The sequence below is a fragment of the Ipomoea nil genome, unplaced genomic scaffold, assembly GCF_001879475.1.
Source record: "Ipomoea nil cultivar Tokyo-kokei standard unplaced genomic scaffold, Asagao_1.1 scaffold0222, whole genome shotgun sequence".
Classification (NCBI taxonomy): Eukaryota; Viridiplantae; Streptophyta; class Magnoliopsida; order Solanales; family Convolvulaceae; genus Ipomoea; species Ipomoea nil.
Window position 1 is genome coordinate 306,508 of NW_017616650.1, and position 13,287 is coordinate 319,794.

General features: G+C 36.5%; 1 protein-coding gene across 4 annotated transcripts in view; it reads left to right on the forward strand.

Annotated features, from left to right (window-relative positions):
* The window catches only part of LOC109192995 (histidine-containing phosphotransfer protein 2-like), a 39,167-nt gene that overhangs the window by 8,089 nt on the left and 17,791 nt on the right, over positions 1–13,287 (forward strand). For 2 of the 4 annotated variants that reach the window (XM_019343745.1, XM_019343754.1), the window contains 6 exons: positions 5,777–5,834; positions 6,286–6,413; positions 6,500–6,568; positions 6,674–6,745; positions 6,892–6,964; positions 7,215–7,530. The exons of 1 other annotated variant lie outside the window; for it this stretch is intronic. In XM_019343745.1, the coding sequence (XP_019199290.1) occupies positions 5,778–5,834; positions 6,286–6,413; positions 6,500–6,568; positions 6,674–6,745; positions 6,892–6,964; positions 7,215–7,289 (474 nt within the window). In that variant the 5' untranslated portion in view covers position 5,777 and the 3' untranslated portion in view covers positions 7,290–7,530. Of the gene's footprint in view, positions 1–5,776; positions 5,835–6,285; positions 6,414–6,499; positions 6,569–6,673; positions 6,746–6,891; positions 6,965–7,214; positions 7,531–7,781; positions 7,894–13,287 lie in introns of those variants that run through there. One more of the 4 variants, XR_002056185.1, reaches the window with a different exon arrangement.

Sequence of the window (13,287 nt, forward strand, 5' to 3'; positions counted from 1 at the left end):
GCAGTATCTAACAATCACTCGCCCTGCAGTAGTTTCCTAGACTAATTTAGTATCTTGTTTAGTATATATAGAGGTCCATTGGAGTATAGAATATAGACATTAAGAGAGACAATCTATTGTAATCTTTCACTATAATATATTCTCTCCATTATCTTTGTCTTTGGTTCTCACATATTTTGCTTCCGCCTAACTGGCGGGTGGTGGTTATTCTCCACCGGCCAGACCTATCAATCCCTCAATTTCAACGTGGTATCAGAGCCTACTTACCTAGGCTATTTTTCTTCAAATATTAAAACCCTAATATAAACCTTAGCCTTCCGCCGCCGTTGTCACCACTGGAGTTCGCCACCATCGGAGGGTCACCACTGCCGCGACTGTTTTCTTTGTTCCGTCGCTTGCCTATTGGTTTTTCTCCCTAACCAACTCCACAGGCCGACTAGGAACCTCGTTGTGAGCTTCAGAGTGAAATTTGGTCGCTGTCTGCCGCCGCACGCGCCTCCACGCGCCACCACCGCCGCCGAGATCTGCTATCGTTTTCCGGCCAAATCTCTCTGCTCCGATCTCCGTTTGAGACGTCGTTGCCACCATTGGATTCGTCTCGAGGAGACGCATCTACCTGTGTTTCCCGATCTTCCGTCGGTCGCCGGTCAACTTCACCGGTCAATGGTCAACGTCAGTCAAACCTCCCTTGAGGCAGAATCTCTTGCCATTTTTGGGCTTTTTGGTGAAATTTCAAGGTTCTGTTTTTTTGGATTTGTTGCCGAACTTCTCCCCATGGTGTTTGTGTTTTGGTATAACCGTGTTTGTTTCCTTATCTCTGGTATGCCTTATCCCATGGGACTTCAGTTTCAGCACTGTTATAAAGACCTTTGATTATTTCCATGTTTCAAGTAAAGGGGAGTGTAACTATCTACAATCGGTGTTTTATCCTTTGCTATTTTGTCTTCATTACTATGGGCTCTATTGCATCCTTTGCTATTATTTGCTCCCTTTTTGTCTCTACCGCTCTCTTGTGTTATCGGGAGGTTGTTCATGTTTAACTCTATCCTTGGTGTGTTCATCTTCATTCCCGAGATTCGTGTTCAATTCCGTCCTCGGTGTGTTCATTCCCAAGATCGTGTTTAGCTTCGTCCTTGGTGTCTTTATTCCCAAGGGTCCTTGGTGTCTTCGTCTTTATTCCCAAGGATTGTGTTCAACTCCGTTCTTGGTGCCTTCGTCTTCATTCCCAAGGAAGGGTCAGACATAGTGCAATCTCTTTTGAAGTCATCCATCTTAGAGTGTTTATGTTGTTGTGATGGTGTTCGTGTTTTCCCTTGGTGCCTCCATTCCCAAGGATGTTCGTGACAAGCTTTGCCCCTGGCCTGTTCATTTCCAAGGGTTGCATTGTCCCTCCGAAGCCATCTCGCATTGTTATCCTCTAGTTGCATTTAATTTTCATTTGTAATTTTGAGTGAGGTAGAGTAGGGGTGTAAACGAATCGAATCGAGTCAAATATCTCAGTATTCGATTCGAATTCGACTATATATTCGAATATTTGTATTCGTATTCGTTTAATATTCGAATATCAACTTTGATTCGTATTCGGTTCGACCAGTTTATTCGAATATATTCGATTCGACTCGAATATTCGAATTTGAAATGCCTAACTTAAATTTTTACAAAATTCTCTAATAAATTAAGATAAAATGTAATAAAAATTTATATTTAAATAGCATAAAATATTCGAATATATTCTAATAATATTCGAATCGAATACACTCTAATTCGTATTCGTATTCGAATCGAAAAAAGTATTCGAATTCGGATTCGTATTCGAAATATTCGAATTCGAATCAACATATTCGAATTCGAATCACGAATCGAATTTTTTATATTTGATTTGTTTACACCCCTAAGGTAGAGTGCTTGTTTTAATCCAAGCTTGGAACTTCCAGAAGTTCCAGCTTGAGGGGGAGTGTTGAATATTAGGAAAGTTGTCTTAGTTTCCTATTCTTATTAGTAGTTTCCTAGACTAATTTAGTATCTTGTTTAGTATATATAGAGGTCCATTGGAGTATAGAATATAGACATTAAGAGAGACAATCTATTGTAATCTTTCACTATAATATATTCTCTCCATTATCTTTGTCTTTGGTTCTCACATATTTTGCTTCCGCCTAACTGGCGAGTGGTGGTTATTCTCCACCCGCCAGACCTATCAATCCCTCAATTTCAACAATGTTCTTAAATCGATAAATCATTAAAATTTATTTTCGGATATTCCGCATCGATTTTGTAATCTGCCGTGCTTCGATATAGGTGGCCCACATATTTCTCAATTTGGACAGGACTTGAATTGGATTGAGTCATCCCCCGTCTATATAAACTGATCTTCTTCTTGAATATTATTTCACAATAGCAGCAAACTTTGTTGAGTTCCCTAAATTGGCAGCCATTTTCCATCTCTTGATAGTCAACACGTATTTCTATTCCCATTTCTTCCTCTTTTGTTTTACAAGTCAGGTGACTAGATATTGATTTCACTTTTTGTTTTATCAGACCTGAACTAGATCGAGTCATCCCTCTCACTTGATATAAAATGATTTTCTGTTCAATACAACAAAGTCTTGCATTCTGTGCGTGGGCCTTGCGTGCAGGGTCCGGGTGTTACAAACTATGTGACATTCAAAATGTTATAAATCTTTTGCATTTCCAGATTTTCTTCAGTTTAATCGATTATTATTAAAATTTATTTTCGGATCTTCCACATTAATTTTGTAATCTGCTGCGTTGATATAATTGACCCACATATTTCTCAATTTGGAAAGGACTTGAATTGGATTGAGTCATCCCCGGTCTATATAAACTGATCTTTTTCTCGAATATTATTTCACAATAGCAGCAAGCTTTGTTGAGTTCCCTAAATTGGTAGTCATTCTCCGCCTCTTGATAGTCAACACGTATTTCTATTTCCATTTCTTCCTCTTTTGTTTTACAAATCAGATGACTAGACATTGGTTTCTTTTTTTTTTTTTTTTTTTACCAGACCTGAACTAGATCGAGTCATCCCTCTCACTTGATATAAAATTATTTTCCGTTCAATACAACAAAGTTTTGCATTCTGTGCATGGGCCTTGCGTGCAGGATCTGGGTGTTAAAAACTATGTGACATTCAAAATGTTATAAATCTTTGCATTTCTAGATTTTCTTCATTAATTGATAAATTATTAAAATTTATTTTTGGATCTTCCACATTAATTTTGTAATCTGCTACGAGATATAGTTGGCCCACATATTTCTCAATTTGGAAAGGACCTGAATTGAATTGTGTCATCTCCGGTCTATATAAATTGATCTTCTTTTTGAATATTATTTCACAATAGTAGCAAACTTTTTTTGAGTTCCCTAATCCCTAAATTGGCAGCCATTTCCTGCCTCTTGATAGTCAACACGTATTTCTATTTCCATTTTTTCCTCTTTTGTTTTACAAATAAGGTGACTGGACATTGATTTCTCATTTTTTTTTATCAGACCTGAACTAGATCGAGTCATCCCTCTCACTTGATATAAAATGATTTTTTGTTCAATACAACAAAGTTTTTTCATTCTGTGCATGGGCCTTGCGTGCAGGGTCCGGTAGTTACAAACTATGTGACATTCAAAACGTTATAAATCGTTTGCATTTCCAGATTTTCTTTATTTTAATTGATAAATTATTAAAATTTATTTTCGGATCTTCCACATTAATTTTGTAATCTGCTGCGTCGATATAGTGGCCCCACATGTTTCTCAATTTAGATTTTCTTCATTTTAATCAATAAATCATTAAAATTTATTTTTTTAGATTTTCTTCATTTTAATCAATAAATCATTAAGATTTATTTTCGGATCTTCCACATTAATTTTGTAATCTGCTGCGTTGATATAGTTGGCCCACATATTTCTCAATTTGGAAAGGACTTGTATTGGATTGAGTCATCCCTGGTCTATATAAACTGATCTTCTTGAATATTATTTCACAATAGCAGCAAACTTTGTTTAGTTTCCTAAATTAGCAGCCATTTTCCGCCTGTTGATAGTCAACGCGTATTTCTATTTCCATTTCTTCCTCGTTTGTTTTACAAATCAGGTGACTAGACATTTATTTCTCTTTTTTTTTTTTTTTTTTTTTTTTTTTTTTTTTAAATTTTTATCAGACCTTAACTGGATGGAGTCATCCCCCTCACTTGAAATAAATGATTTTCTGTTCAGTACAACAAAGTTTTGCATCCTGTGCGTGGGCCTTGCGTGCAGGGTTACAAACTATGTGACGTTCAAAACGTTATAAATCTTTTGGATTTCCAGATTTTCTTCATTTTAATCGATAAATTTAAATTTGTTTACGGATCTTCCACATTAATTTTGTAATATGCTGCATCGATATAGTTGGCTCACATATTTCTCAATTTAGATTTTCTTCATTTTAATCAATAAATTATTAAGATTTTTTTTGGATCTTCCACATTAATTTTGTAATCTGCTGCGTTGATATAGTTGGCCCACATATTTCTCAATTTGGAAAGGACTTGAATTCGATTGAGTCATCCCCGTCTATATAAACTGATCTTCTTGAATATTATTTCACAAAACTTTGTTGAGTTCCCTAAATTGGCAGCCATTTTCCGCCTCTTGATAGTCAACACATATTTCTATTTCCATTTCTTCTTCTTTTGTTTTACAAATCAGGTGACTAGACATTGCTTTCAATACAACAAAGTTTTGCATTCCGTGCGTGGGTCTTGCGTGCAGGGTCCGGGTGTTACAAATTTTGTGACATTCAAAATGTTATAAATCTTTTGCATTTTCAGATTTTCTTCATTAATTTTGCATATCTGCCATGTGTTGAGGTTGTTGGTGTTATAATAATAATAATGCTATTATTATTATTAGTAATATATTAAACCAAGTAGTTAGCAATTAATTTGTTAAAAAATAAAAAGAGGTGTGTGAACGTGGATGCATGCATAGCACTACGTGAAATGGAGTACATGGAATCATGGCCTCTAATTACTTCCTAAACTTTAGCATTGTTGCTTTTCTCTTTCACTATAAATATGTGGCTTTTGTTTATTCATAATCATCAAGTGAAGTAATAAACATTTACTTCTATTCCTCTCTCTCTCTCTTCTCAATATATAAATATAATATATAGATATATTATATTTAATATATATTATAGATATATTATATTATATTTAATATATATTATATTAAATACATTATATTTAATATATCTAACAGTTGGTGACTCATTCATTTGTCTTTTTTTTTGTTTTTTTTTTTTATTACCAAATTTGAACTGGATTGAGTCATCACTCAAGTCTGTAATCTGTATGAAGCAATACTATGTTGCATCATGTCATCACTCTATGCTCTATGTTCTGTTCAGTAACTCATTTATTTTACAAATTTGCTACATGTTGAGATGGGCTGCAACTCACTGGTTTCTTAATTTTTGACTTATCTCAATTGGATTGAGTAATCACTCTCAGTCTATATAAAGTGGTGTTTTGTTCAATACTATTTCACATTCAGTTATCACAAGTTCTGTGTCATTCAATGCATACTAAATTTCTCATTTTGAGGTTTCCCTCATTTATTTCACAAATCTGCGGTGATTGGTTTGTCATTTTTTGGCCAAATCTAATCTAGATTGTGTCATAACTCTAGTCTAAATAATGCAAATACTATTTCATACCGTCCTCATTTCTTGTTTTCTCTAAGTGCAATGCTAAGGCACAATTCATTTTCTTACTAGGATGGCAGACGAGCATGCTCAGCAGATAGCTAACCTGCGACAATCCTTCTTCGACCAGGTTTGTTTTAAACATTTATTCATGGAGAGATTTTATTATGTGTAATTTTTGTTACAAAATTTCCTTGTTTGCAGCACTTTGTTTCCTGTTGCAGTTATATTTTCACGCAAAGTGCACAAGTCATTTACTAATTTATTTTTTTTCCATGGTTAACTTTGTTGCAATGTATTATATTCTAAGATTGGATCAAGTTCACTCAACTGGGCTATAATACAAATGGGTCAAACCACACTTGAAATTCCTTCCCCCTAAAAGGAATTCTAAGAGTGGACCAAGGTCACTCTATTGGTCTACAATGTACATGGACCAAATCACACTAAAAAATTGAATGCTATCAATTAGTTAGTCTAACCATGACCTTATAAACCGATATGTTATCTCTTATATTTTCAATGTGGGACTCTTAACGCAATGCAGCTATTTTTGGTCTAATGATGATTGGTCTCTGCAGCAACTGCTTAATGAGAAATTCTTCCGAACTGAGGAAATAGATATAGGGCTCCCTGGCTTTCTGGAGGATTTTTACTGCACTTATTTCCGGGAGGCAGAGAGGCTTGTGGTGACTCTTAAACTAGAGCTGTAAGATTACTACTTTAGACGCTGCCAATTTTCTGTCATGGTTTCTCATTTTCTTAATGTTTGAGATGCTTATATGTGCTACTCAGGCATGGCCCTCCGTTCGATGTTGAATCAATTGAACTGTACCTTCATGAGTTCAGATCCAACACTAAAAGGTATTTTCATTTCCATTCTACCCGTTAACAATTACTTCATGATTGATTGCTCGGTATATTATATTGCCAATTTTATGCCACGGGCCTCGTGCATGTACTGTGCAGTGCTGGTGCTGTTAAAGTGCTGACACAGATAGGCCGCTGCATTGAATGTAGCTCTGCATTGGACTTTGCTGGGTAATATTTCAAGTCTTTTGTTCCTTTTTCTTTGGATGGGAGTGGGGTTGTCATATATGGTGAATTGAAATAAATATACTCGTATGCTTAGATGGATTTATCCACTCACTGTGAAATTGACTGTGTTACATTCATCAATGGATTAGATGCTTGGCTTGTTTGGAGGAGGCGAGTACAGAGATGAAGTACCTGAAGCGCCAACTCAAGAATTACTTCAGGGTTCTCACTAAACAACATCTCTTGTTTGTGCATAACTATAGGAAAATGCTTTCTTCCCCTCCTAGATTTCACCTCCAATATTTTCCATCCTGATGTGGCATCCATTCATTTAGCTACCAATTATATGCTGCCACGTCATGAGAGATTGATTGGAGGGGGAAAATATTAGGGACCTCTAGCATTACTCATAACTATATATCCATTTTTTGGTTGTGTTTAACCTTTTTTCAACACATTTATTCTTTTTCAGTTGATAAGGCAAGGCCCTCCTACTGTGATCGACGACTGCCCAGACTTTGGTGACGAAAGCAGCAGCGAGGAGTAAAAGAAGTGGCTTGCTTGTGAAAGTCAGAAAGTGCATGGGGACTGTGTTTAGTTTGTGTTTTCTTTAGGAAGAAAAAACAAAAGGGGAGTGTTGCCCCTTTTGTTTGTTGTTTGTTGTTTGTTGTTTGTTGATGCACTCTGAAACTCTGTTATGACTGTTATGTTCCTGTTTCAAAAATTCAATACATCTCCTTTCGAATTTGGAATTGATATGTTTTAAATACTTACCTTACTTATATTTCTCTAGCAAGAGAAGGGAAAGTTTGTGTTTTATATAGCATGCACTGGCATTTGGCATTTGGCATTTTTTCCTATTTATAAGATTTCCTGCATTATATAATAGTACTAATATAAGGTTTTTAATCCACATTTTACTGGGCGTTAAAGAAATTTTACATTATAAGACATTATTGTACTTGTACAGGTAGGCATGGAACTTTTTTTTTGAATGCATGGAACTTGAATTTGTGCAAAAATCCGTATTATTTTGAAGGTTGACAAGGTTGAAAAATTGGCCACGCTTGTTCTTGAGCTGGGAATAAGTTCCATGTTCCACAACCTTTCCCTCTGAAACTAGGGCAATGGAATCCAAGTTCTTGATGGAATTAAGCATTTGCGCCACCACCACTGTCGTTCGCCTGATCATTATCCCGTCTAATGCCTCTTGCACTACTTGCTCTGATTCCACGTCTAGTGCACTTGTGGCTTCGTCCAAGAGCAATATGGTTGGATTCCTGATTATTGCTCTAGCAATGGTAATTCTTTGCTTTTGCCCGCCCGAGAGTTGAACCCCGCTTTCACCACATTTGGTGTCGTATCCCTTTTTCAACGATTTGTAGTATTACATCAATTGCATTAGTAACTCGTCGTTTACTGGATTATAACATTGCATGCTTTTTAGTCTGTACTACATCAGTTACGTTGTATTAGTAACTCATTTACTGAGTTATAATATGCTCTGTAGTCTGTACTACATGAGTTGCATTAGTAACTCGTTTACTGAGTTATATGTTGTGTTCGTATAACATCAGTTGCATTAGTAACTTGTTTATTGGGTTATATTATGCTCTGTAGTATGTACTACATTAGTAATAACTCGTTTACTGAGTTATATGCTCGGTATAACATGAGTTGCATTAGTAACTGGTTTTGTGTGAATATTGAAATACTTACGAGATGAATTCGTGTACATTTGCAGCCTTAGTAGCTTCAACAATCTCATTTTCCGAAGCATAAAGATTTCCGAACAATATGTTGTCTTTGATTGTGCCGAAATATATCACCGGCTCTTGGCTTATCGGTGTCATTTCTCGTCTATACCACCCGATATCGAATGACCTGACGTCCACTCTGTCCACTCTAATTAACCCTTCATCCACACCGTAAAGTCTCTCGATCAGAGCAACAATGGTGGACTTTCCACTCCTACTTTTCCCAAAATGCCTTTGATAAACAACCCAAAAGTATCATATGAAATGTCCCAAAATGCAACCCTGTTGAAAAACCCAACACAATAAAGACGCCCACAGGTCCACTCCAAACATGCTAAAAGGTGCCAAATCCCATAAAACTCTCCAAATCAACCAAAAAATCAATAACATAATGACTATTTATGGAACAATTCCTAAAAAACGAAAGCACACAGTCTCTAGCACAAGAGGTGCACAGGCCAAGCAAGCTATCACTAAGTAAAATTGTCAAATATGTTATCACAAATAAAGGTACGCAGGCCAAACATATGATGAAAGGCACACAGGTTAAAATAAACAAAGGGGCTCGCAAGCCTAGCATACAAATAAAAATAAAAAAACTTGTAGGTCACTGTAAGTGTACAAATGATACACATTTATACCCAAACATATTGGCCATATTATTTGACAAAACTTAGTATTTATTTGTTAAGGAAGGAGGATGTTCATGAAGCCAAAGTTCCTGCATCTCTCCATAGGGCAAAACATCAATCTCAGGCATTGGTATCTTCTTTCTCTGAATCTTTAGAGGGTACTACCTCCGTACCCGCGTCTAGGAAATTAAATTTCTCAGTTCATATGCCTGCTCAATTTGGTAGTTCTAATGTGTCTTCTGCGCCTTTATCTGTTCCTTTGAATTTGCCTAATATGTCTGAAGGTATGCATGTTTCTCCCCTGTCCACCATCATCTATACTGGCCAAATTCCCACGTTTACATCATCTACTCATAAAACCTCTGCATCTGTCATTGTTTGCGAGTCTGACCTTGTTCCAGTAGCAATTCCGTCCGGTCAATCTATTCCTGAGTCTCAACAGATTGTGAATGAACCTGTCTCAGGTGTGCGAGTTTCTGATATACAAAATTTAGTTTCTGTGTCTGATCTGAGGTCACAAAAGCTGTTCCTACTGAGTTTTCAACTCGCAATGTAGCTCAGTATATCAATGTACCCACTCTGAATGTCTCTAGTCCAGAAGTGTCTGTTCCTATTCCTCCATCTGATCTGGTTTCCCCTCAACCTGTTGCATGCCTTGCTTCTGCTGTTTCTGTACCTATCATACAGGTTCCAGTGGAGAAATCTTCCCGTAAAGGGAAAGAAAAGGTTTCTGGTTCTAAAGCTGCTTCGACTAAGCGCAAACTTGATGAATCTGATGATGTGATTTTTGTGTCTAAAACCAAACATCACAAAAAGAGTGGCTTTTCTGTTCCTGCCAGAATAACTCGGTCCTGGGCTTCCTCTGTTCCTCCGTCTGTTCTAGCTTCCGCCCAGAAAAGCTCTAAGGGCTCAAAATCTAAGTCCTTCAAGCCTATTCTTCTGAATGATGACCTTATGAATCTATGGAAAGTGCATTCTAAAAGAGAGCTGTTGCTTGAAAAATCAATTGATGAGGATGATCTTCTTTCGAATTGCAATATTTTGTCCCTTCTACATGACCAAAATCTTCTCCAGTCTATTCAGAAAATTGGTCCTTCGAAAGAAAAGAAGGAATGAAACATCGCAATGAGATCTTCATCTCAAAACAAAAAGAAAGGGGGATATGGCGAAATCGGTAGACGCTACGGACTTAATTGGATTGAGCCTTGGTATGGAAACTTACTAAGTGATAACTTTCAAATTCAGAGAAACCCTGGAATTAAAAAAATGGGCAATCCTGAGCCAAATCCTGTTTTCCGAAAACAAACAAAAGTTCAGAAAAAAAGGATAGGTGCAGAGACTCAATGGAAGCTGTTCTAACAAATGGAGTTCACTGTGTTGAAGAAAGAATTGAATAATCATTGAATTGATTAAATCATTCACTCCATAGTATAGTCTGATAGATCTTTTGACGAACTGATTAATCGGACGAGAATAAAGATAGAGTCCTGTTCTACATGTCAATACCGACAACAATTAAATTTCTCATAAATTAACTGTTGAATTTTACACGAATCTGTCAACCGAATCTTCTACCAGGGATTCTTCTCATTACCATCAAGTCCTCATTCGTCACAAGTGGTGTGATTTTGGCCCCAAAGAAATCAATGCATACTTGGGCCGATCTGATATTGATGATGCCTCTGATCTGGATCTCAATTTGCTTACTTTAACTCACAATCACATTGTTAAGTGGCCAAAAGGATGTGCTCAATCTCAGAAGTTAACTACAGTATACTCTGTTTTGCTCTGTATTGCTGCCACAAATTGGCTTCCAGTTGTCAATAAAAATCTTGTTTCGAACAAAATGACACTACTTCTTTACATGGTTCAAAATCGAATTGATGTTGACTTAGGATCAATTATCTTATCTCATATTATGTCATTTACAAAGAAGAAGGAAGCTAAGGTGCATATTCCGTTTCCAAGGCTGGTGTGTAAAAGAAACAAGGCTTTAAGCCGTATGATTCTGAGAAGGTCTTTGCAAATAATGGTGTCTATCATTTTGATCCTAGACTGTCCCAGAGTTTTCATTACGATGATAGAGCTGAACTTCTCCTTACCTTTGCTGACACGGTGTCGTCTGCCACAACTCTTGTATCTCCTGCTTCCTCTGATTCCAATGTCCATCCAGCTACGTCTGCTCGAGTTCCTGTCGAGCCTCCATCTCTCATTTCTCACTGGCAGTTTGCTGATTCTGTTCAATCCTCGTTATATCAAATGCACAAATCTATTGCTGCTCAACAAGAATCAGATGCTGGTCTTCAGAAGATTCTTCTTCAATGTCGTCGTGAAATAGCTCACTTGGAGAAATTGCACGCTGAGATTATAGCTTCCCGTACAAACCCAGCCTCTGTAGGGGTGTAAACGAGCCGAGCCGAGCTCGAACCTAGGTAGGCTCGAGCTCGTGCGCGTTAATGGAGGCTCGGCTCGAGCTCGAAAACTGATGCTCGAGCTTGGTAATTTTCGGGCTGCTCGAGCTCGATTTTGACATTGAATTTGACCTATTTAATACTTTTGATTTAAAATTCAAACTACTTTGTTTTACCCATACATAATTAATAGAAATCTTTTAGGGATTTTGAGTTTAAAATTTTAATTTCTAATTTGTATTTTTATATATTATAATTATATTATATTATATTATATTATATTACACGGAGTATTATGTATTATATATATATATATATATATATATATATATATATATATATATATATATATATATATATATATATATATATATATTATATGGCTCGTGAGCGGCTCGACGAGTCACGAGCCTAGAATATCTAGGCTCGACTCGAGCTCGATTACTAAACAAGCTGTTCGAGCTCGGCTCGAGCTCGATTTTGACCGAGCTCGAGCCGAGCTTTGACCGAGCCGCTCGCAAGCAGCTCGCGAGCTGCTCGACTCATTTACACCCCTAAGTCTCTGCCTCAGATACTGCCGATTCTGATCCAGCTAATGCTACTGAAGCTTCTGATGAAGACTCCATTGCCTCTAATGATGCTACCATCTCTTTTGACGCTTCGTCAGCCCACTGATGTTCACCGTTGTCAATTTTTTGGCAACAAGGGGGAGAATAAATTAAGGGGGAGCTTCTAGTTTTTGTAGTAATAATCTCTGATTTTTGGTCTGGATATTATCTTGATACGGTCTACTGGATATTCTCGCATATGTTTGGATAGTTTCTATTATATTACGGATTATCTATTTTGTTATGACATATCTATTCTGCGTTGGTTGGATTACCTCTATTTATCTTGGGTGTGGAGAAATGGTATTTCCATTGCAGCTCTTCGTCTTGATTGGTCTATTTTCTTTTCCTGTATTATGTGTAAAGGCTTTATTAATAAATTGGTTGATTATATAATCTCTGCCATAAGAATATTTGTCCTTAGTTTTGCCAAATAATTGTCAAATGGGGAGATTGTAAGTGTACAAATGATACACATTTATACCCAAATTGATTGACCATATTATTTGATAAAACTTAGTATTTATTTGTTATTGTTTTCTTAGCTTTGGTCGGTTCGAATATCAGCAGCCAAAAAAGTTTTGCATTCTGTGCATGGGTCTTGCGTGCAGGGTCCGGTGTTACAAACTATGTGACATTCAAAACGTAATAAATCTTTAGCATTTCCAGATTTTCTCATTTTAATCGATAAATTATTAAAATTTATTTTCGGATCTTCTACATTAATTTTGTAATATGTTACGTAGATATAGTTGGCCCACATATTTCTCAATTTGGAAAGGACTTGAATTGAATTGAGTCATCTCCGGTCTATATAAACTGATGTCCTTTTTGAATATTATTTCACAATAGCAGCAAACTTTGTTGAGTTGCCTAAATTGGAAGCTATTTTCCACCACTTGATAGTCAACACGTATTTCTATTTTCATTTCATCCTCTTTTGTTTTACAAATCAGGTGACTAGACATTTAATTCTCAATTTTTTTTATCAGAGTTGAACTGGATCGAGCCATCCCTCTCACTTGTTATAAAATTATTTTCTGTTCAATACAACAAAGTTTTGCATTCTGTGCGTGGGTCTTGCATGCAGGGTCCGTGTGTTACAAACTATGTGACATTCAAAATGTTATAAATCTT